General features: G+C 45.0%; 1 protein-coding gene across 1 annotated transcript in view; it reads left to right on the top strand.

The window, feature by feature from the left end:
• Positions 1-25,407, top strand: part of EPHB1 (EPH receptor B1) — a 444,507-nt gene that overhangs the window by 329,027 nt on the left and 90,073 nt on the right. Inside the window, exons 6-7 of the mRNA XM_025377642.1 lie at positions 16,491-16,615; positions 24,416-24,578. Coding sequence (XP_025233427.1) covers positions 16,491-16,615; positions 24,416-24,578 — 288 coding nt within the window. The remainder of the gene's footprint in view (positions 1-16,490; positions 16,616-24,415; positions 24,579-25,407) is intronic.

Genomic DNA, 25,407 nt, shown 5'->3' with positions numbered 1-25,407 from the left:
CTATGCTATGGACTGAGAGATTAGCATCATTTCTGGGAATATGTCTTGAGCTAGAGAGCAATTTGCTGTACTTTTTCTCCCTAGACTGTTTCCTTCCAAGGCTTCACAGTTTCTTTGTTTGGGACTGATGTTATCTGTATCAGATACATAACAGATATTGGTTTCTCCATTCTGTGCTGGGAGGAATAGGCACCAGAAACAAGAGTGGCAAAGTCTGTATCCCAATGAGCTAATGATGAGGGAGGAACTGGAAGCCCAGAACCTGGATACCTGCCACTGGATGATTCTGATGTTCAGAGGAGCCTGTCTATCTTTTCTCATTGTGTATTTGAAGAAGCAACAATTTCCCCCTTACTTGCATGATCCTATCAGCACAATTTATATTTGACATTTATATTATATGCAGTTCACGTATGGCCTGCATGCCACTTCCATGTGGAATACTATTCATCATGCCCACAACACAGACACAACCCATTACTTACTTTCTTTAAAAAAATGCTGCACTATTTCTGTTAATAGTTACAAGCCCATATAGTTTGTCCATTTTTAAGACACTTTTGAAGTTCTTAGACAGTTAAAGTCACTCGAATACACTAATTTTCTTACAAAAGAATTACCTAGCCCATCAACTCCTCTGAATACATCACCTAATTTGCATTATTCCTTGGTTAAATATAGTATTTGCATGCATAAAGAGTAATCTTTGAATATGAAAAGGAATTTTATGATATTGCAATGTATTGAGCTCTTTGGAGGAAAGATATTATGTAAATCTCAAAATTAAATATTAAAACAATATTACACTGCTGCCTGTAAAAATGTAGAGTGTTAAGATCCATATGCTAAAGCCAGTTCATTTTTAAGGGCTGTGCTCATTGGAAATTAGCAGGCAAAATTTGCTCCAATGCAGAGAAAAGATTGAGTGAGAATTTTAAAGACTAGAAGGACTTGAAAGAAAACTTTCATTGAAGTTAATAAAGAAAAGTTAAAAAAAAACTTAAGCAAATAAAATTTTCACTGTTCTTAATTCAATTTCATAGTTCGTTTCGTTGCTTTCTTCTCATTGTTAATTCTAGAAAAGGTTGTTTTTATTGTTTCTTAAGCTCTGGCATTGAGAAGGAACTTCCCGTTGGCCTCAGAAGGGCCCTGGCCATTTGCAAACAATGATGTGTTCTCCATTGAGCTCAGAGGGTGAGCAGATGGCACTGCCCCTGACCAATGTCCTGGCTTCTATCCTTGGCAACCTTGGGGTCCTCCACCAGATGGTGAGCTGTGTGGAGAATCACACTTTCTCACCTACCACCAGTTTCCTGAGGGAACGGCCGCACAATGCCAGGCACAGAGAGCCTTGATTAATATTTGCCAGATGGCTTCAGTCCCCACAGATGAGCATTAGTATGTAAGTGTTTGGCTGGGGAGTGGTGATGAGAATGTGTCCTGGTGACCCACAGGTAACATCGTAAGATAGCCTCCCAGATGAGTCAGGTAATCTGGAGTCTTCCTCTGCTGTGACTCCTTGCAGGAAGACTTAGGGAATGTTGCTTAGGATGATGCTACAAGCCCTAATCCACTCAAAGGAACACAGAGAGACTCAACCACTCTCAAAGGGATTGGTTTGTTTGGGCACTTTAACTTTGGAAATGTATTCATTCACTTAACACATTCTTTGTGACTGCTTACCAAGTACTGCTTGCAAGTACTGGCTCAAGGGTACTGCTTCTTAGGGGCTCTCATTCATTCGCCTACTTGTCGAATATTTTCAAGGCCTTTCTGCATGCCATATACTGCTGTAAACACTGGGAACACAGCAGCACACATAACAGACAAAAATCTGTGCCTTTGTGGAGCTTGCATTCTAGTCAACAGCACTCACTGAGACTGGGATCAGAGGCCCAGAAAAGTCGCAAAGTAAGCAGGTGACTGAATTGGGAAGTGACTTGATGGGGTGCAGGACCCTCAGCTGGGCTCTTGGTACCACCCTCTTCTGTGGTGCCCACTCTTACATTCCAAAAGTTAGGATGGAACTACATGTTATTGCCAGAGGGCATTTCAGTTGGTGGTGGATGTAGCTATACAGTGACAGTGTGTTGGATGGGATATTTTATTGTTCAACAGACCAATTTGAATGAACTCCTTGTGGGTGGATATCACACGCTGGGCCACACAGTGGTTGAGTATGAGAATTCTTCTTTCCAGGTCATGAGCAGTGACTTGTGATGCTGCTAACAGCTCCAGAACTGCCTTCACTCTGCCAGGATTACCAGAGTGCCCACAGGACTCAGGGACCTATTTGCTTGTTTACTCCATCTTGGGCCAGGCACTCCAAGTATATAGCTTCAGGAGTAAAAATGGCTACTGACAATGAGACTGGAGGAAATTTCTTACTCTGTAAGGATCTTATATCCACATGAGATTGTTATAACCCTTATTGGAGAGGGGACACCAGTTGGATTATGAGATAGTTGCGGTTCACCTTGTGAACTATCTCATAAAGAGGTATCTCATAAAGAGGCAAAGAGGATGGGAAGGAAGAGGATCCAGGGGATCCATCCACTCCATGCTCCTGTGGCAAGTCAACTCCATGAGCTAACTGGCATCTCCAGGAGAGAAAGCCCTGTATCTATCCTGTTGACTATTGTGTCCAGATAGGTGTCTAGTTGGGTGCCTGAAATATAGAAAGCAATCAATAAATGTTCATTGAATGAACTAATAACTTGTTAAATAAATACATGAATGAGTGCTTCAGTCTTTCTTAAAGTAATCTCAGGCATCAGCAAATGGTGCAGCTTTAGCTGTCTCTGTGATCTTTCCTTTATCAGGCATCTTTGGGTGGGGAGCTGTGATTGCAGTTTCCCCCTATATTCTCCTAGATGTTGGTAAGACCTGAGGCTTCCTGTGTGCACTGCATCCCCAAACCATAACCATGGCTCTGTGGGAGCTGCTCTTCTACGACCTGGCCTGTCCCACCTCCCCCACTGGCAGGGTCCCAGCTGCTTGAGCAAATGCAGGGAGGGTGGTTAGGGTGGCATCCCAGCACTGTTGTCTGTCCCCCTGCATGCCAGTCCCGCGCCTATCATTTTCACAGTACCATCCATGTTAAACAGGCAGGAGCACCAGGGGTTTCTGAATGCAGCAATTAACAAAACAGTAATCAAGCTAAGTGTTTAATTTCAGAAAATTAACATCTTCTCTGAGCGGATGTGAAAGATGGAGGAAAAAGGCACATTGAATGTTCTGGGTAAATAAAGGCAACGCTGGACCACAATTATTTTTCAGTGCAAGGCAGACTCTTTGCCAATCCCTCAGGCCTCGGGATCAGTTTCCTTCTGACAGCCAAACTGCAGGAAAGCCTTAGCTGTAGAATTGAGCCCTAGGATTTTAAAGTGTGTGTGTTTCTTTTTTTTTTTTTTTTTCTTTTTTGACAGTAGAGCAAATGCGTTCACCATTTAGAAGAGCTTGGGGGAACAAGAGCCCAGTCATGCCCCCTAGGAGTGCATCTGCCCTGTACAAACTCCCAATGTGATGTATGTTGCCCTTCTCTGAATTGTACTTGTTAAAGGGACAGTATGGTGATTTCTTGGATGTGCATTAGTTGTTTATGTGCTTAGGCTCTATTTCTCCTGGCAGACTGAGGGCTCCCAAGGGAAAAGGCCATGTCTTTCTCCTCCCAGTAGACCCTGCCCCTCAGCAATGTGTCCTCTGCTGTAAGGTGTCCTGGCTGACCTTATACCATGTCATACTCTGGTGCTGCCTCCTAAACCAGTGGGCTGGGTTTTGTTTGCAGGAAGAGGCTTGCGTGTAGGGAGGGAAGCTTGCTAGGAGGTGGGTGTGCAGGGGACTGGGTCCCTAGAAGAACAGTGAGGTCCTGCTACCATCTGTTTCCTCATCTGATGGCCTGGATGGGAGTGAGTGCCTGGGATAGAAGATTGGAAGAGCAAGGAAAGTGGCTTTGCGTGAGGGATGCTATGAAGTTTGAGGCACAAAGAGGCAGTCTTGAGACTACGTGATGAGGTACCATCAGTAACTATGGAGGCAGGGCTCTCAGAGGGGCACTGAGCCTGGCACTGCCCGAGGAAGCACTGAAAACCATGTTCCCACAGGACCGCAGGTCCTTGGGGGAGGGGGGTGCCTGGCCATCTGGCTTAATAAGCAATGTTCCTTGAGGGGTCTCACAGGCAGCTGACATGGAGAACAAAGAAAGCAAAGCAGGAGAATGAGAGTATAGTTTGCGAGTGCAGAGGAGACATCCCCAGTGTCTCCCAGAAGTATTCAGGGACTGCATCAACAGAAAACAGGTTTTGGTTCTGCACATGCATAATTTGTGGAGAGTTTGAGTACTGAAATCAGGATATTACTTATGCAGTTGGATATTCAGGCTTCTATTTTCTCTGGAAGGTGGGAAATAAGATTGGTTGCTGAGAGTGAAGGGGAAAGCATTGGGGTTGAAGGTTTGAGGAGAATGGAAAAAGCTTGGCAGTGCTATTGAAGAGAATGGGAAATGGAACTATTCAGGTAAATTCAATATTTCTGGAAAGTACTGAGAGCTCATTTGAAGTTGGTGATCACATGTTTAGAAAGCCACCTCTTTTTCCTCTTGTGTGGCTTTCTCAGCAGTATATGGCTCCTGAACAGCAGGCCCTGCTGGAAACATCACAAATATATCTCTGGTTGAGCTTTGACAGTCATATGCTCTGAAAAGATAAAGGCAACGTATGCCTAAGGGTTTGGGGAGTATTGTGAATTATGTTATTGCAAAGATGGAGCCTAAGATGGATAATAATGGATATGAATAAAGGAGAAGGCTGATGCATTTGGTGGAAGTAAATGCCAAGAGGCCAGATGAGGCCAAAAAGTGTTGCAGTGGGCTCATCTGAGGTGGTGAGGAAGCAGAATATTTAGACTTGTGATTTTGCAAATTGAGTGACTTTAGGCAAAGCAGAGTCTAAGTGTGCCATGGGAATTGGCAGGCATGGAAGAGTTGCAGAGGCCAGGGAACTGAGATTATATTGTTTAAGTGAACATTGAAGTCACACACAGGAGGGCAAGGCTCAGGGCAGAGAGGAAGACAAAGACAGAAGCTCATGCCTCCAATGAATGGGGGTGTGATGGTGGGAGGGAGTATATGGTGGTCCCAAGACCTGGAGAGTGGTGGTCTAGCCAAATGGCATTTTTGCAAAGGGTGCAGGAGATGGCAATTGATGGTGTGAAACAGACAGTCAGGAGCAAGGATGACAAACCCCACTTCCTGACCCTGAGGTGTGCTGGATGCAAAATCATAAACTGTTACCAGTTGAGAGGGCTGCAAGGCAAAGGTGTCCTCGAGGGACAGCTGCTCTTCCTTAATGCAGACATGGAGTGAAGGCTCTGAGGGAAGGTGGTGGGTACAAGGGAGTTTCCTGATTTGTAAATGGAGGGTCCAGGGTGGGGGTGTGCTCAGTAGTCAAAGGAAAGTCAGAATCAAGGAGAAGAGACCCAGAACTCCATGGGGTTGGTGATGTTCAGAAAGGGGATAGAGTGGGCATGGCAGGATGGAAGCCGGCCTGTGGAGCCTGGTGGGCTGCTCTGAGGAGGAGGGGCTCTGGACCTTCAAGCCAGAAGACTCAGACCTCCAGGCCTGGAGGAGGATAGTCACAGTGACTGCAGGTGCAGCTCCCCTGCCCACCATTGGTGGCAGTGATGTCAGCCTTAGGGTGGTAGTGGTAGGTCCTCCAGCTGCATTGGGGATTCAGCTGAATGTGTGATGGTGAGAGCCAGATGTAACAGGGGCACACAACCTGTGATGGGGTATCTCCTGTGGCCTCTCCACTGGTAGTGTTTGGAGTGGACTGCCGTTCATGACCAATCATTAAACAGACCAAAGCTGCCAGTGCTCTGCTCTTGCCCCACACCTGGGAAAGGCTGGCAGACCTGAGGGGAGGCAGAGCCCTGTGACATGCCCCAGCTGACATGTGAGTACCGATGGTTGTGTCCTCAGCAGCCGTCAACAGTGCTTAGATGCCTGCCTGAAGAATATCCTGCTCCACACACACCTCCACAGCCTCCCACAGTTGCAGGGTCACAGAGTGCAGGTTTGCTATAGTTTTCACATAAATAGCACCTTCTAAGGCACCTTTTGATTCCTGCAGCAGGGAGGAGGAGCTGTGGGAAAATGCCAGGTTGCAGCAACCCAGGAGGCAGAGGCGCCACCAGGAACACACTGCAGCCTGCCTCCTCCTCCAGGCACAGGGCTCTGCACACTTCCACCATGGGTGGGGACCCCTGATCTCCCTGAGGGCACAAGGGGTCCCAGAAGGCAGTGCCCATCCATTAGTGATGCTGATGTAACTCAATGTCCCCCACCCCTATGCCTGGCCTCCTCAAGGCTCTGGAAATGCAGAGTGCATGAGTTGTGAGGAGGGAGCCCTACACTGGTCTCAGGGAAAGGAGGCCCCGCTGTTTCTGGCTCTGCACTAACCTTCTGCGGACTTGGGGATGTCATTTTCCCCTCTCTCATCTTCATTGCTCTAATCTATAAATTGTAAGAGCTGACCAAAACTGAATGGTCTCAGATGCCCCGTCAAAGTTTAACATTCTGATTTCTAGGTTTCTAGACAAGCACTTCTCACACTTGAGCATGTGTCAGACTCCTGTGAAAGACTTGTTAAAACACAGATTGCTGGGCCCACACCCAGAGTTTCTGATTCACTGAGTCTAGGATGTTGCTCTGGAGTCTGCCTATCTTACCAGTTCCCAGATGAGGCTGATCTGGGACTACATTTTGAGAACTTACAGAGTCAGATGTATGATCCCAATAAAGAACGGCACCCCACCCCCAAACATGTACACATCAAAAGTAATATCATAAATGAGGGCCGCTGCTATAAACCCACATTCCCAGATCAGCCACCAACCCTTAACCCCCACCTGTCACTGCCCCATTCCCCTTTGGCATGGAACCGAAAAACCCTTAGTGGATGGACCAGTGAAAGAGGAGCCTGTGGCTCCCTGCCTTGGGGTATGAGACTGAAGGCCAGGCCTGAAGCCCTCATTTATTATCCCATTCACATCTCAAATTCAGCCAGAATTCTAGAACAGCACGGAGCAGGGTACACACCTAAGGAAGTCCTCTTTCCCCAGGTGACTCCCAGGGTAGGGAGGAAGATAGGAAGCGAATGTCAGAGACATCTCAAGGCAAAGCCCAGAGTAAAAGCAAACAAGAAACCAATGTCCACAATAGAGGAAAACAATGAGAAGAATAATTAATTCTGCTTTTGTATTTATACCCAGTCTCCAAGTTAATTGCTTATTTGTTTAATCTACTTTGACCAGAAGTGTTACTGCACCAAAAATATTTAATGAGTCAGGTCTTCTAATGTAAAATTCAAGCATATTTGTGCAATGGAATGAGTTTTCATCTACAGTGGGAGAACCAGCTTAGATATAAGCAGGACCTTTTCAGCAAAGTTACCTCCTAGAATAGAAATGTCAGAGGAAACACAGTTCATCTGTATTGCAAATTGTTCTTCTTTGGTCGTGAGTACTAGAGGGCCGGAAGTCTTTAGTTGATATTTAAATACGAACTTTGGTTTTTGGATATGGGATGTGTTTCGTATATTAAAAAAAAAAAGATGGCCAGCCAGCCCAATCCTTCATTCCCAACCCCATCACTCATAGCTTCTAGGATCTCACAGAAGTCCCCTCGAGGGACTTCTGTGAGACTGCTCAGCATTGTTTGGGTCTCTCTATAAACCTTACAGAGTCTGGGTTGGGGAGATAGAAAATGGACTGACTTCAAGGCCCTAGCAGCTCTGATTCACCCAGAGCAGCTCTGAATTGTTCTGTTTCACATTTTATGCTTCAGGGAGAACTTTGTTTGGAGAAAGGATTTCATAGCTTTAAAAAATAGAAAACCGCCAATGTTAGGGTAACATTACAATTAAACAATCCCAGTAAGATGGGGATGGACCCAACCTGCTAGGTTTCTTCATCTACACCACAGAGAACTTCTGTCTCTAATCCCTTGTGACTACCATATTCTATGATCTTTGTGAGGTGCGGGCTGCCAAATCACAACCCTGGCTCCCTTTTCCACCTCATGCTCCTTCAAAGGCCAGTATTCCTGTTTGTTACAACGAAGGGATTTTCTGACTCCTTTTACCAATGAGGTCTTTAGAGAAAAGCCCGCAATCATCGCAATAAGAGTAAATTTTTGTTGAACATTTATTATGTGCTAGCACACTGTGAAGAGGCTGAAAACATGGTCCTTCCCTAAAGACTTTATTGCAGTGATGGAGAGCAGAGGTGAGCACCTCGGAAGGTAGATCACAGTGCACTGTGTCCCAGCGTGGAGATCACACCCCAAGGGGCTTTGGGTTGGGAGGCAGGAAAGGGCACTCTGGTAGGCATGACCGGGCTAGGATAAGCATTGTGGGGCAGTGTGTGGCTCCCTCTGTGCCTTCAAAGGCCGGCAGGGTCATGAAAAGAGGTGCCCACAGGGAATGGCCTTCTTGAAAGAGACTCCAAAAGATGAGCTCTTTTTGGATATGGTGAATAGAGCAGTTAGATAAGAGTGGTAAGTTCCTAAGAGGGAACTGTGGGAAAGAGTCTGGAATGGTGAGTGGCTGTCACATTGCTAAATGTTTAAGAGGGAATTAGGGCTTTTTCCAGTGGGGATCCATTGAAGGTTTTGAGCATTGGAGTAACAAAGGAAAAACTGAGTTTAGAAAGATTAATATGGCTACAGAGTAGTTTGAAGTGAATGAGTTAGAGGTGGACAAGAGAGTTAGGACAGTAAGTACATGAGGCACAATGAGATACAGGTGACGAGACCTGTAGAGAGGCAGTGGCAGGGCCATGGGAGCATTGGGGGCTCCTGGGCCTGAGCCGTACCATTAGATGGGTAGGCTATGCTTGTCCACTCTCCAGAGTCACTAGGTCTCCTTCTCCTTAGGGACAAGACACCCTATCACTTACTTTCTAGGTTGCTTCAGGTTATCTCAAAATGTTCAGGGGAAACCAGCTCTCTTCTGGAGTGTTTATCACTCCAGCCTCTGGGGAACCCAGCTCTTTGCTACCTTTCCCTTTCTCCAAGCCCATTTGTATCTATCACATCCACCATGGCTTAGTCGACGTGTATATATCCCCTCAAAGATATTTATCAGATAAATACCTGAGGCTGTCACTGGATCCCACTTTTTATATTTACCTTGGGGAATGATGCCCAGTGATTGATTTGCCTATGTGAACAGCAGTGGAGCCAGAAGGAGAGTTTGGGGTGGTTGCCAAGTCCCCAGCCTGGCAGGTGGGATCTGGTTGAAAGGAGCAAGAGACCACACAGAGAACATCTTCAGAACATTTGGGAAATTAATAACACAAGAATTAATATTCCTATTTCACAGTTGAAGAACTTGAGGCCCAAAGAAGACAAGGCCTTGGGTTAACCTTCTCCCAAGATCATATAATAAGCAAATGGCAGAGCCAGAATAGGCACACACGTCTCTCTGCAACACCTGGAGGGCCCTGACAATAGCCCTTCTTTATTTCTGCTAATTCCTGCTGCTCTGGGCTGGGCCCTAGGCTCCCTACTATTCCTTACCTTACCCGTTTTCTTCACAGCTATGGTCTGTGCTATAGATCACAGGTAATTAGTCCAAGGATGATTTGGCTGGGAAATGCTGTTCTAGAGAGAATAGAAGAGGTTAGTGTTACCATATGATCCAGCAGTTCCAATCCTAGGTTGATTCCCCAGAGAAATACAAACATATGTCCACACAGAAACTTGTGTATGAATGTTTATAGAAGGATTATTCTTCAACCCAAATATTCTTCGACTGAGGAGCATTTCTCCCAGACAAAGCAATGCCCAGTGAGGGTAAAAGTGGTTACTAAGCCTTAGGTGCACACTGTGCAGGTTGGGGCAGCAGCATCACTCTGGGGGTTCACTAGGAGGACACCCCCCAAACACACACACTGTATGGAAGGGCCAAGGAAAACTACTCTACCCTGCCCACCCATGATTTATTGTGCAGGGGAGGCAGACGGCCTCCTCTTTGTATGGGTCTCCTTGGGAATTTTAGATGTGAAAGTACCTGTCACTGGAAACAGCATTTGCCTCCTAGAAGAGTTGCTAGAGCATTTGCCCGAGCTAAGGCAGAGGCAGCTCAGCTGTGACCTGCACCTTCCTAGAGCTGGTGAGAGATGGCCTCAAGCAAGGCTGTCCCTGTCACAGTTTCCACCCACACTCACAACACTGTTTTCCCTTTTAGTTAAGATTTGCTGAACACTGAAATCTGAGTTTCATAATTTTATAACCTCTTTAAACATTTTACTCCAAAAGATCAACTGAAGTCTGAGTGTATGTGCATTAATTTTAACACAGTGAACTGTTACGTCATTTGTTAGGTCCCAAAACTGATTATGGTTAAAACTGTTGACAGAAGTGTTTCGGCACAAAAATCAACTAAAAGGTTGTGAGGTATTTTTTAATAAGCACTGTAATGTATTAAAACTTAGTAATTGTCCTAGAAAAAAGCATCAAGTAAATCTCATATTTTTGGAATCTGAGACACTTAATTGTTGGAGGAGGATGCTCCTATCAAATAAGGAAAGCAAAATGAGTAAGAAGAAACCTTTGAATATAACTGAGTCAGTAACTAAATTAAAGTGTCAAGGAATGTCATAAACATAAAATGCATGACCCAGGTGAATCTGTGATATGACAGTAAAACTCCTGCACATCAGAACTCTAGAGTCCAGAGTCTCGGTTATTAACTTTTGAGACAGGGTCATGCCACCGTCTCAGACCCAGCCTGAGTCTCCTGGGACTCCACAGTTCCCTTTGGGGCCCTTTGTACAAATGGAGGGCTGTCTGGTGGTCTGCCAGACCCCATCTTCGATACTACTGGCAGTGGCCAGTGGTCAGTGGCCAGTTTGGGCCAACATTTGTTCCACGTCATCTGTGAGCTCTTTCACAACTTGCAGCAAGGGCCATCCTGTCCCTGCAATTTATTTACATCTCCTCTGTCAGTTCAGGCAAGAACAGTCTGTGCTCTTCCTCTGCTGTGTGTGATATACTATCTTGGATCTGTCTGCTTTAAAAGCAATTTGGGAGTAAGTTTTCCCCAGAGTCTTTGGTGGCAAAAACAGAGACAAAGGATTCACTCACTCAGCCTGCCTTTGCTTTTTTCTCCATTCCAGAGCCCCTTGACCAGTGATGTTTTAAGTCTTTCTGCTTCTGACACATTTACAAGGCCTTTTATTATTGGCTGTAACTCTCTTCTTCAACACTCTGGTTCTGATTCTGTTTGAACCCTAGTTGATTTTACCTTGTAGTCTGACGACACTCTTCTTTGCTCTTTGCTCTCTTCTTTGGGTCCCTGTTCTCTTTTGGGTCAGCCTCTTCCTTTGCTAAGAAAGGGTGCAGGGCACCTTTGAGTCCATTTGGATTTATTGGGCACCACCTCTTTATACCTAACACATCTTTCTTGGACCTTCATCAACTTCTTTCCAAGTAACCCTAAACTAATTCTTTCTCCTTACCTTTTCTGAAGAAGGGTCCATATTTGTTTCTTTGCTAAATTTGAATAATCTTGTGAACTCTTTATTTTCATTTCTTTCTCTCAGTAGAATGTTTAATTTATTCAAAAGCTTTGTGTGTGTTTGCCAAAAAGAGACTCTTTCAGGTGTTCAATCAAACTATCCCTTCATCTGAGGAGTACGGAGAAAAGACAGCTAGCCAGGACTTACTGTGAAAACCATTGTATTTGGGGGCAAAAGGGGATGCTTCTTTGAATCAATCTTCTCATCCTCTTTAATCTTTAGCTTCAGTTTTGCTAGAAGAAGTTGGTGTTTGAGTGAATACCAGAGTTCATTCTTATTATTTTCTGTTTTGTCTGAAACTTTCATAGCACATAAAGCAACAGATCAAGAGGCGGCATTTGCCTTTGGAGAGGGAAAAACCAAATTTATCACTGCAGGTGATTTTTGATGGCAGAGCACTGAACATAAGCTGCTCCTGATTTTCAGGTGGGATAAGAAATGCTTTTTTGCTTTCTCCCATGTGCTAAATCTCATCGCAATAAAATGTAAGCAATTTACAATGACCTGTGCGAGAACACACAGTCTTCCACAATGCCTGCAACGCTTAAGTCATTGCCATGAATGTGAGAAATGCAGGCAGGGATGGCCATCACCCTTTGGCAGCTCCTCCCAGACCCATGTGCTGCTGACTGCTAGGGGGTTCGTACCATGTGTAGTGACAGGAGCATTTCTCTCCATGGATTTCGCAGTCAATTGCCTCTGGATCAGTCTGTCCTGTGATTGCCTCTTTACCATCTGACCCCAACTAGACTCCAAGGACCCGAAGTGCAGGGCTGTGACTTTCTTACTTGTTCTTCTGTCCCCAGTGCTTAGAACAGGACTGGCACAGTGGTTGGCAAATATCTTGCGTTTTTAATGATGGCTTTCCAGACAGTAGAGACAAGGAGAAGAACCAAGCCCAGCAAAATCCTCAGGCTGTTAGCATTGATCTTTCCGTTTTTAAATACATGATGTTTCAGCTCTCAAGACAGAGGGACTCTGAAATCCTCTATGAAACTGATGTGATTCACAACATGTAGATTGTGCCTCCACAGAGGTCTGCAAGGGCAGCCTGAGAGTCATGGCGTGCAGTGGAAGGAAAGAGCTCTCAGGAGCTATTTGTTCACTCTGTCTTTGTGGACCCATTGGGATCCTCAAATGATCTGGATTGATTCCAGAAAACTGCCTCGCCTTCCCTAAACTGTCTTTATCCTCCCCCATGACTCTGTCCTGTGATTGCAAGGTATTGGGAAAGATGATCACAGGCCATTCACGTATTTAACCATCAAGCCTTGTTGATAAGTCCAGGGCTCAGTTCTTAGTTTCATTTTACCTGACTTAGCAGTAGCATTTAATGTATTCTCTCCTCCTGGGAGTACCTTATTTCCACTTGGTTTCTAGGCGATCACGCTCTCCTGGTTTTCCTTCTGCTTCATTGGTCTTTCCTTCTCAGGCCTCTTTAGTGTTTTCTCCTCATCTTCTGAATCTTGAATTTTTTCTATCTATTGATTCTCTTGGTGATCTCTGTAAGTTCCACTGATTTCAATATCTGTGAAAGATTGGTGACTCCCAGTTGGTCTCCAGCATGGACCTTATGCACCTATCTGGTACTCAGCCTCTGCTCTGGGACACCTTGGACATCTCAAATCTAATAGGTCTGAAGTGGAGCACCTGGTCTCTCCTCTCAAACTGCTTTTAGAAATGTCTCCCTGATCTCAGTTGATGGCAGCCCCATTCCTCCAGATGTTTAGGCCAAAACCCTTGTAGTCACTTGACTCTTCTCTTTCTTCCACATCCCAAATTCCTGGAAATATTCTAAATAGATTCAGAATCTGCCCACTGCACTGCTCAGGCCAGGTCTCAGCAGCCATTGTTTCCCAGGTATATTACTACAGCAGCGCTGTGATCAGCTTCCCGCTTTTTCATGACCCCTGCATTCTATTTGGAACACAGCAGAGAGTGATGACAGTATCATATAAGTCAGATTACATCACTGTGCCTTGTTGACAGTCCTCCTGTGGCTCCCCAGCTTGCTCAGGGTAGAAGCCAAACTCCTTCTAGTGTCCCTCAGGGTCCTGCCCCCACGGACTTTTCTCTTCTGGGTCCCACTGACTCCCTGATGCCCCTAGATCAGCCCCTTTGTCCCGGCTGCTCCAGATATCCTCTCGGCTCCCTCCCTCCCCTCCTTCAACCCTGTGCTCCTGTATCTGCTTCTCAGGCGGCCTTCCCTGACCACACACCTCCCACCTCTGGCATCCTGCGTCCCTTTCCCTGCTCCATTTTTTTCATTGTACTTAATATATTTTAACATAGCTTATGATTCATTTATTAGCTCTAGTCTCTGCTGAATCCCCCCACTAGAAAGTAAGCACTATGAGGGCAAGAAATTTTATTTGTTCACTGTGGTGCCTCTAGAACCTAAAAAGTGACTGGTACGTGGCAGATGCTCAATAAATATGTTTAATTAATTAATTAACCTGGGTTATAGATATTACTAAGTTGGAGGCAAGAGAAAATACACTTGATGGCTCAATCACGATAAGAAATTATTTTCACTTACTAAACAAATAGGCCAAATTTAACACCATAAAGGTTGAGATACATGTACATTCTCATAGTCAAAGCCAAAAGCCAACTCTACAGACAAAAGATGAGGAGCATACCATGGAGAGACCTAAAGGTTATATACAACTGCCATTTCAGGACTGAACAGCAGGGACATGTTTTTCATCCAAAGGCTAATGGTCATATTAATAGATATATAATACACAGGTCATGGTAGATATTAGTTTTATTCTAATCTTTGCTGCTCAAAGAGTGGAAAGAGAATTGGGTTCACCTCCAAGCCTCATGCCTAAAGAGAATTTAGGGAACATGGTCTCATCTGGAAAAGAGCCATCTTGGGTTGGGCATGTAATGGTCATGGGAAAAATATTTGACTATTTTTTTTTTCAGCAGGAATAACTCAAGGAAGATCTAACTAGTTTGCTTAGATATTTGACAAGACATTTTGTGGGAGGGGGAACATCCTTTCTTACTTCAGTTGGCAGAATGGAAACCAGTGGGAAGAAGATAACTTTCAAATAAAGATAGGAAGATATGTAAATTGGTGAGACTTACCCAAGTATAGAACAGCAGCTCCTGGAGGCAAGAAGTCTCCCCTCTCTGGGGGCACAGCAGGAGCTTGGCAGCAAATTCCCGACAAGGACGTTGTAGGGGAAATCAAAACTACATTAATTCAGACCCTCTATGAAGCAGACACAAAGATGGGATTAGATGTATGAAAGATTTACCGGAGAAATGAGATGGGAGCTGGAGGAGGCTGGGAGAGCCATCAGATCATAAGAAAGGTCTGATCTCTGTAAAGGAGAGAGGGAAGGAAGGAGGATTGGGTAGGGTAGGAAGCGCTATAGCCTGCTGTGTGGGTTATAAGGTAGTGCTGGAAAGGCCACTCTGGAGTCTTTGAGTGGAAGTGGCCCATCAGAGTAGTCCCATATATCACAGGAATGGGTCTGCCATGGCATCCCTGCTGCTCCCAGTCATTGGCTGGGTGCAGCCTGTGGGAATCAGGGCCTCTGTGTGAATATGGTGATGGACTGCAGAGTGCAGGAACTGGGGCCATTAGTTAATTACTCTTCAAGGATTAGGAACTCTGAGAGGTGCATTTCACAGACACCACAAGGTCTCTAATGGGAACCAGGCATACCTGCCTTCAAGGTCCCAGAGGACACTCTGACTCTGAGCCCTTATCACACTTATTACTCTTTATGGCTTTCCTGGACTAGAAGCATCTTCGGAACAAGTGCTCTGCCTCCTCTCCCCCAGGGGCTGCACGTAGTAGGGACTCATTGAGGGTCCAATGAGTAGTGGAGAAAGCAGCAGCCCCCTTGTGACCCCATAGCTGTGCTGTGTAATTCCAGGTCTTTGAGGGCAATCTGTTAACTTGAATTGAGGATAGTAAATGTCATTCAGCTGTGGTCCCCAGAGAAACCTTTGTAAAGTGGAGTTCGAGTAAGGAAAAGGACCTTCATCATTGCAAAAGTGCCAGAACTAAACGGAGCAGCCCCTGAGCAGAGCACAGATTGAAGCCTCATCCATTACCTGCCTCTTCCCCTAGAAAGACAGCCCTCATTTATTATTTCCAGACTGTTTTCATTTTACTTACACCACATGAAAAAATGTTGAATTGGGAAATAAGTAATATTATTTCCAAACAGAGATTTCTGAATCAACTTTACAGATTTGTAATTATCTTGTTTCCAAAGGTTTGATTTGTTTATCATTTCTTCATTTATACTTGTGAATTCTTTATTGGAAATGCCCTCATTTGGAAAACTGACTGTAGCTCTGTTGTTGGTCTGTGTTCTTGTCTTTTTGAGAGATACCTCCTCTCTTCCTTTTAAAGTATAATAAAATCTAACTTGAAGTATTAGGAAGAGATGTTTGCTAGAATGTTCCTTTCTGTTGTACAGTAATTCTGTACCAACTGGTTCTACTCTCTCATTATCATCTCTTGCCCCAGATTCTCATCTCTGCAATAGCTCAGCCCACAAATGCAAGACTGAGGTTCCTTCGACACCTTCTTCTCAAAAACATTACAGTGTTCCTCCTTTCCTCCTGTCTTTTCCTTTGATTCCTCCAACTGTCTCTTGTTTTGGTCAAGCTTTGCTGCCTCTGAAAGTCCTATGTCCATTCCAGTTCCCGTGCACACATGCTTTCCTCTCCTAAATGCTACCTTCTCTCTCCTCTGTTATCCAAACTCCATTGATTCTGCAAAACCCACAAGAAGTTCTGCAGATCCAGTTCAGCTGATAAAGAAGGGGCAGAGTTCAAACTGAATGCCATTTTTCTCCCTGCTTACCTCTGGAAGATGGCCCTTCCCCTATAATTGAGTGTCTGTTCAGCTGCCCTGTTTCTTCCTCTCTCCACAGCCCCCTCCACCGTTCCCATCATGCACCAAGTCAGTGCCACTATGAGGAGCATCACCTTGTCATGGCCACAGCCGGAGCAGCCCAATGGCATCATCCTGGACTATGAGATCCGGTACTATGAGAAGGTGAGCCAGCTCTACCTATAAGCTTGCAAGACCCAGGGCTAGCCACTGTTCCATGGATGGTTGCTAGCTGAAGGCACGAAGGAGATAGGCTGCTGAGGGAGGGAGGATTCTGGTAACAGAGGCCAGAAGGTCCCTGGGAGAGTTCTCCAGGTCTGCCCTGGCAAAAGTCTTGTTCAAAGCCCAGGCACTTTCTGTGCCAACTAAGGAGAGAAACTTCCAGTCCACCATCCTGCAATCTGGATAGTTCACTGGCTGGGAAGGACCAGTCCCATTCTTCCAGTCATGTGTTTGATATACTAATGCAGATGCCACAAAACTGCCAGGGGTCCCCAAACCTTCAGAGGAGTGTGTGGTTTGGTAGATCAGTGTTTTCCAAAGTGTTTGTGTACCTCCAAAATAAGCTTATTTATAAATTATATGCAAGTACTACTGCACTAATATATTTGTGGAGGATAAAAAACATGTAAAATGTTTTTTTTCAAAAGGCTATTCAAAAGTATGAGATAAAAATTAACAGAAATAGAAATTTATATATTATTTTCTTTGACTACCCTTTAGCAGCTGCTCCTGGGGATGACAGTGGGGTATGTGCCGCCAAGAAAAGGGAAATGGTGCCTGGTGGAACTGGTCCCTGGCCTCCCTCTTAACCAGGGTGAACTGCAGCCTTTGCAAAAATCTTAGGAAAGTATAGTGCCTTCTGTTTTAACCCAACACATTATTTGTAAAAACACACTATTCATTCACTTATTTGTTCCATAAGTATTGTCAACTATTTGACAGGTACTATTCTAGGATATATTAGTGATCAAGCAGACAAAGATTCCTGCGCCTGAGGAACTGACTTTCTAACAGAGGGAAACAGACAATAAACAGTGAACATAACAAATAAGAAAATCATGTAGTGTGTTAGAAAATGAGCAGCATAGAGGAAAAAAAAATTTTAAAAAGGAGCAGGGTAAATGGGATCAGGAGGGTCTGGCTTGGGGAAGAGCAGGATGAAGAATTAAATAGAGGGGTAGAGATAGGCCTCTTGGAGAAGGTAAGATCTGAGTAAACGTGAAGAAAGTAAGACTGTTGTGAAGCAGTTATCTGGAGGAGGAAAGGGCAACAGCCTATGCAAAGGTCCTGAGGCAGGATCATGACTGGTGATTCAATGAGCAGGAAGGAAACCAGCATGGCTGGAGTGATGCAAGCAAATGGGGAAGTAATAGACAGATGAGAGAGGTTACCAGAGGAGGTCATCATGTTGGGCCTTAAAGACTGGGTCGGGTGCAGTGACTCACACCTGCAATCCCAGTACTTTGGGAGGCTGAGGAAGGCAGATCACTTGAGCTCAGGAGTTCAAGACCAGCCTAACCAACATAGTGAAACCCCATCTCTACTAAAAATACAAAAAATTAGCCAGGAGTGGTAGCAGGCACCTGTAATCCCAGCTACTCAGGAGGCTGAGGCTGGAGAATGACTTGAACCCAGGAGGTGGAGGTTGCAGTGAGCCTAGATCACACCACTGCACTCCAGCGTGGGTGACAGAGCAAGACTCTGTCAAAAAACAAACAAACAAAACAAAACAAACAAACAAACAAACACAAAAAACACTGGAGCTTTTGCACTGAGTGAGATATGGAGCTACAGCAGGTTGAGGAGTGGAGGAGGGACAAGATCTGACTTACATTTTGGACAGATCATTTAAGCTGTTCCACTAAGAACAGGGCCTGGTAGATCTACCATTATTAGCAAGGATGATGGTGGCTTGAATCAGGGTAAAAGCAGAGGGCTGTTGAAATGTAGTTGATTTCCAGATATGTCAGCTAAAGGCAGAGCCAACAGGATTTTCAGCAAGTTGGATTTCTGGCATGGGAAAGTTTTAGCCTGAACCACTAGAACAATGTAGCCGGCACTGACTGAGTAGGGGATCACTGTGGGTAGAGCATATTTGATGTGAGGACAGGAACACAAGTTCAGCTCAGTGTCTAAAATGCTTGTAAAATGGCCAAGCAGAGATGTGGGGTAGGCAGCAAGAGGTGCACATCTGGAGTTCAAGGGAGGGGACTGGGTGAAGATGTCCATCTGGGAGTTGTCAATATGTAGATAAGAAAGTCCTGAGCCTGGGTGAGGTCTTGCAGTGGGTCAGTGGAAATAAGCAGAGGATCAGAAACAGAGACCTGCAGCCCTGCAACAGGGAAGCCGTGCTGAATAGTGGGACATGACTGCACTGGAAGCAGAAGCCCTCATTTCCAGTGCCCTGTGCAGCTAACCAGCCGTGGAGCTGTGGTCCAATTACTTAACCACTCTAGGTCACAGTTTTCACATTTATAGAATGGTAGCAGTTTACCTCCCTGAAAGCGGAGGTCTAGATGGATCACCAATCTAGTCTGTAAGGAGGTATGCCCTTCAGCCATTAGAGCCGAACTTGCAAGCAAGGTGGAGGATTAAGCGGCATTCTATTCTACTTAGAGAATATTGGGTTTTATAAAGAGTTGATTCAGATACTTCAGTGAATTGGAAATAATTTAAACCAGCTGAATTCATAAGCATCTGTTATATCTAATCCGTTTTGGATTTAGGGCTCTTACTTGCTAGATATTTTTTGTCAGTTAATGAAATAAATGTTGACTTTTTAACATGTTTTGGAACAATGTGTTTGGACTAACTGACCACATGATCTCATTTTGTCATCAGAGTTGACCTAACAAGGGCCCACCCAGTCCCCCTTCCCACACACATAAGCTTGTAGCTCTATTGAAATAACACCTCATCTCAGAAAAATAGTAATAATTTCTCCCCAGTGTGCACCTATTGTGTGCCAGGGATTTTATAAACATTATCTACTTTCTTCTTCACACGCCAATGTGGTAAATGTTAGTATCATTGCTATGGGTAAAGAAGTTTTTAAAAGGAAAACAAAGAAGTTAATAAAACAAAAGCCTTGTCCAGAGTCCCACAGCTGGGAAGCGAGCCTGGGTCCTTTGCCCTGCAGCAGTTGGTGGTGCTGGGAAGAGGGGAGAATGTATTAGAGACCACATACTCCTTCTCCTCATCTGCTGTGCCCAGAGCAGTCACGTCAGTGGGCAGCCAGGGTAGGGGTCAAAGGCTTAATGACAGGCTGAGCACTGAAGCCACGTGGCTCATGCCTGTGTGCCTTGGCTCCTTCCTCCCAAACCAGCCCAAGCTCCTCCACTGCCTTTCCCCTTACAGCTTTCCCTTGAAAACTGTAATTAACCTCAACTTCTTATACTATAAAAGCAGCTTATTCTCCCATTCAGGCTACCTCCCTGCTCCTTAGTAATTTGTACTAATTATTAACAGACACACATACACAGCAGCCCAGTGCCTGCAGCAGCTTCCACACCTCAGTGAAGCATATTATTGTCCCCACTCCAGAGGAGAGAATGCTTTCCTTGGGAACACAGAAGGTTATTTGCCCAAACATTGGTTACCGTTCGGTATATTACTGTGGAATGCTCCTTCATTTATGGAGTGCGTGGCTACAAAGTCCGTTACATTGCTTTGACTATTCCTAAGATAACCAAAGAAAAAGATGTTAGCCCATGAGGGCCTTTTGAAGCAATGATGATAATTCATCGTATGCTGAGTATCTATTCTGTGCCAGATATACACAGATTTATTAGCTCTGAACCTTAAAGGAAAAAAAAAAAGTATATACTTGAAAACACATATAGCCAATTTATAGATGATGGAGCTATGTCATGGAAACATTAAATGACTTACCCATAACAACACAGGTCATAGCTAGGGAGTCACAGAAACAGAACTTTACACATTTTTATTATACTTCAGTGGTGGAAACTTCTGAGCTTGATAGGAGCATGGATGCAAGCACCCCTGATGCTGAGGATCTCAAAATTAATGTGGCTCCCAAAATAAGAGATTGTATCTTAATAATAAATCCAAATACTTGCGAACAGAATGATCTGCCTATCTGCTCCGTGTGGCCTTGGAATCCTGGTCTTTAGAAGATGTAAACACAGAATTCAGTGCAGTGGGTGTCCTGGATTTGGTCCAAAGAAGCAAACCCCATTATTTCTTCATCTTGTGCCATCTCCTCTCCCCACAAGGAAGCCCCAGCCCCTTCATCTAAACCAGGAGTCAGCAAGCTTTTCCTGTAAAGAACCAGAAAGTAATTAATTTAGGCTTCTGGGCCATATGGTTTTTGCCCTAACTGCTATAGTGGACTCTGCCTTTGTAGCAGGAAAGTAGCCATAGGCAATATGCAAATTGATGGGCGTGGCTGGGTGCCAGTGGAACTTTATCAAAACAGGTAGCTGGTTCATGAGGGCAGTTTTGTAACCCCTGAAAACCTTCCATGGGTCTTCTGCTCCACATAACCCTTGGTTTGCACTTAGGACCCCTTTCAGTTTCACTCTATGAGTAGAATTGATGAGGCTTTTGCTTCCTCCATTAATAGAGAGCTCAGATGCCATCGAGGTGATGACACTCCCCGAGCTTTTCCCATGTTCATCTCCTTCCCCATTTTAATACATTTCCATTCATCATTCTGTCTTGTTTACTGTCGTGTAGCACTTTTCACTCCTGGTGTCAGCGCTTGTAGGCAAACCATGGGAGGAGCATCTACATCTGCTCTCAGCTGTCTTAATGATTAAGCGTTTATGGTTACTCGCTCTTCATAATAACTGTATAGGTTAGGACTGGCTGGTTTAGGCCTTGGGAATTCCTACCTTTCAAATTTTAGGATCATTTTCTCAGAGAGACTCTTTCAGACCTTGGCAATATCTTGTGCTCAATCAATTGGTTCAAATAACTGGACCGAAGTGTACTGTTTATTTATTCATTTAGCACTGAGTTGTTGAGCACCCAGGTGGTATGAGCACTGCGCTGCATGTTGGGGTGGGGAAGGAGAAATGAGGGAAACATGGTCTCTGTCCTCAATAGCTGCATTCTCCATCCTGCATCCTCTGTCTCCGACATACTTATAATCAGTCATAAGCAACCAATAGAAAAAAAAAAGTAACTTGTGGCTGTTACTGATTTGCCCGAAATTGATTAATGATTTTGTGGGGAACAAGAGCTAATATTCATTTTAATCACTGAACTTCTTCAAGAATGTTTAGACTATAAAGTGATTATGGAGTAATGTTTGGTCCTCACAATCCAAATACCAATGATGTATTAAAATAGTTTTTCAATAACAGCTATCCAGTCACTGCTTCACATTTATCAACCAGCGCCTGATTTCAGCAGATTCTAGTAAAACCAGAGAATTCAGGCAGCTGCTTGAATTTTGTAGCAATGGAATTTTATTCTTATTTGCAAGGTTACTTGGTGATTTTCATAGTTTCAGATCTCAGGTCTGCACTGTGTCAAAATAGAAATGATCAAAGTTCTGGATGACATCCCTTTTATAGTGGACAGCCTTTCTTCTGAATCCCTGATCGGTGGTGGGGAGGATCCCCTTGTGTTTAAATAGATCAAATAGTGGGTGGGCAGCTCCTCTGCAGGCAGTCTCTCCCAGGGCCCAGTAGACATCCCCTTCATTAGAGTGAGAATGGTCCTCTTTGTAACTTTCAACTGTGTGTTTGAGCTGACCTGGGACCTGTGGTCCCTCACAATTGCTTCTGAATCATTTATGGGCATTTCTATGCCACCCACACTTCAGATATGCCAATTACTTGCAGTCTCCTGAACTCCTCTAGGCCTTGCTTCTGTATGTTTAATTCTGTTCTCACTCTCCACATCCATCCATGTGGCTAATTTATTTCATCTTTTGTGACTCAACTCAGGTCACCCTTTCCCTGAGTCACTCTGCATCTCTGGGCTGGATGGTCCTCTGCTGTGCCCCCACAATCCCCTGAACTGCTCTCTGCCAACTCACTCAGTCAACACTGCTGTCGTCTTCTGTTCATTTATCAGTCTACCCACAGATGTTACATCCCCAGAGGAAAGGGACCATGCCTTTGTACCTGCAGCCCATGTATAGCACCCTGACATAGTAGTGTGTCATAAACGTAACTGGCTGGCCAAATGAAGGAATGAGTGAGTAAATACACATCAGGTCATCTTTGATTTTGCAAAGTAGGCTTTTATATATTTTAAACAATGGGAATTTCTTTTCACTGTACTGTATTCTTTACATATATTTATGTAAAATATATTCTTTATATATTTTAAACAATGGGAATTTCTTATCACTGTACTATATCCTAGCTCAACTCTCTTTCTTCTGTCATTTTACTGAGAATGCAGTTTACAATTTGTAAAGCATGCTTCTTGAACCACTGTGCCTAGAACTCATCTCAGTACCCCAGATCTGCACAGGAGACACAGGGACTTGGATCACTCCCTCCTAGTGATCCAAACTCTTCATTTTCACTAGATCCCCATTTTTCTCTAGGATTCATGGTACAGACAAAGACAGGCCCGGGCTTCAAGCTTCTGTTCGTGCATACTTGCAGATAACCCAGAATCTTTGCAAACAAAAGATATGCTCATGTGAAAATGATTAGAGGCCAGGCTGGTATATAAGAAGGTGCTGGGGTGAGGTGTGATTCGGAATGACAGTGGTGTAGAGTCCACAGCCCAGACTGGTGAGAGAAACCTTCCAAGAGAGGAGGCCTTGGGAAATATAGGCTTAAGCAATCTGGATGGAGTAGAGGAGCCCTGGAGAGAGACATTTTAGACAAAGAAAACAGCCTAAGCAAATGCCTGCTGGCCAAGATGTGGTCCCCGGATTTAGGGGAATGTGAGCGATTGGAATTGACTTCAGCATGAAGGACCTGTGAATTTATATTTAAGAGTTTTGCCTTTGCATGATGATAGTTTTTAAGAAAAGAAGCGTGGCATTGGGTGGGGTGGATGGGGAACATCAGGAAAGACAAGAGGCTGCAAAAGTCCAGGCACAAATCACGTGTTTAATAAGATAAGCAGCAAGGAGAAAAAGCCACCTTTAAGGGCACTCATGATGGGCGAAAGAGTCATGCTTCTGGAAAACAGAAGAACTCTCTGCACATCAGAGGACCCAAGTGTGCAGATGACAGGGACTATAGTGGTCAGCACAGAAAGTGCCGGAGAGAGTGACAGACAGAAGAATGGGGCTGATCCCGAGTAGGTGGGGGGATGAGGGCACAGGGGCCGCTCTCCAGGAACAAGGTACACACCCGCTCTGAATGCTGGCAGGAAGTAGCTGGGGGATGCACACCCAGACACAGGGCAAGGTAAGGGCAGAAGTAGGTGTGGAGGGCAGTACAGAGTGGCCTCTACCTCTTCAGCAGAGTGGACACAAAGCCTTTTGCCTGAGCACTTGAAGGAACTGAAGGGAAGTGAGGTAGAACAGCCACTTTGGGGAGTGTCTAGGGAGATCCTGAGTCAGGGGAGAAAACAGGACAACTCAGCAGAAGCAAGACAAAGAGAGACAGCAGGGGGCAGATGGATGTTGCCTAGTTTGCTTCTGCTGAGGTCAGAGACTTGAGGGGATTTTGCAAAGCTGAATGTGCTATGTTATTTCACCTCTGAACCGTGGGGGAGGAGGACTAGAGAATGACTATAAGCTTCCTTGCCAGTCCCTGAGCACTCAGCCATTTCCCTGGGCCTCTTTCTTCAGAATGTGGCCACCTCATAGTCCAGACCTGACCCTGAATCCCTGCATTCCCTTGGCCCAGATCAGACTTCTTGTCCCCATCCAGAGGAATGGCCTGGAGCTGATGACAACTTCCAGCAGATCTGCAGGACCAAGAACTAATGGGGCCTGCGTACTCCAGGGTGGAATGGGCTGGGGGTGTAGCCTTCAGGAATGGGATGGTGACCCTTTCCCTTGCTTTCTTTTAGGAACACAATGAGTTTAACTCCTCCATGGCCAGGAGTCAGACCAACACAGCAAGGATTGATGGGCTGCGGCCTGGCATGGTATATGTGGTACAGGTGCGCGCCCGCACTGTTGCTGGCTACGGCAAGTTCAGTGGCAAGATGTGCTTCCAAACTCTGACAGATGGTAAGGGTCGGGGAGGGCAGTGGCAAAATCACAGCGCAAGCAGTGTGGGAGAAAAAGTAGCCCCAAAGATGCTGCACTAGCCAAAATGCCAATCTCCAACTGGATTCCAGGGGAATTCCCTTCAAATGGGTTGCCTCCCAGTAGGGCCATGTAGATTTTCCTGAAGTCTGGCTCATTTCTCTCCCAACATCTGATTGGATTTGCCTTTGAAGGGTCTCTTGCCATGTGTGAGCTTGCATTTCAGCAATGAGACTCATTCCTGTCTCATGGAGCCAGTGTGCCCTCTTGCCTCTGTATCCAGGGCCAGATGCCTCTGCTGTTTCACCCTCACGCCCACTTCACTCCTCCGTGCTTATGGTCTGAAAGCTGAGCTAATGGCCCAGTTTCATGAGCCGAGGTCTTCAGGGAGGAAATGTGGGAGACAAAATGTGGGATGTGGCAGTCTCAGGCACCTGGGATCTCAGAAATTTGAAGCAACTTCACATGTGACCCCCAGTACGTCCTGCTCAGATGTCTCCAGAGAGAACAGCCAAGGTGTCCTCAAGGCCAGAAAGTCTATCACCATAAATATACTTCTACCTTTGGGTTTTATTAGTTCCCTATTATCACTATCTGCCCCAGTCCTCTGAGACCACCCCCCTCAATAGTTCTGAAAAATCTGATTTCCCAGTAGCCTCAGCATTGTGCTCAAGTGTATCCATCTGACTGTGCCCACCACTCTCTGTCTTAGCTAGCCATTTACCATAGTTTATGTACTCATTTGTGTATCTGCCTACCTACCTATATTATCTGTATTTATTATTCACTTATGAGCTGTTTCCTGATAGTT

Source organism: Theropithecus gelada, chromosome 2 (genome assembly GCF_003255815.1).
Source record: "Theropithecus gelada isolate Dixy chromosome 2, Tgel_1.0, whole genome shotgun sequence".
NCBI classification, from domain to species: domain Eukaryota; kingdom Metazoa; phylum Chordata; class Mammalia; order Primates; family Cercopithecidae; genus Theropithecus; species Theropithecus gelada.
The sequence above is the reverse complement of the archived record's forward strand: the minus strand, read 5'-3'. Positions and strand labels throughout refer to the sequence as shown.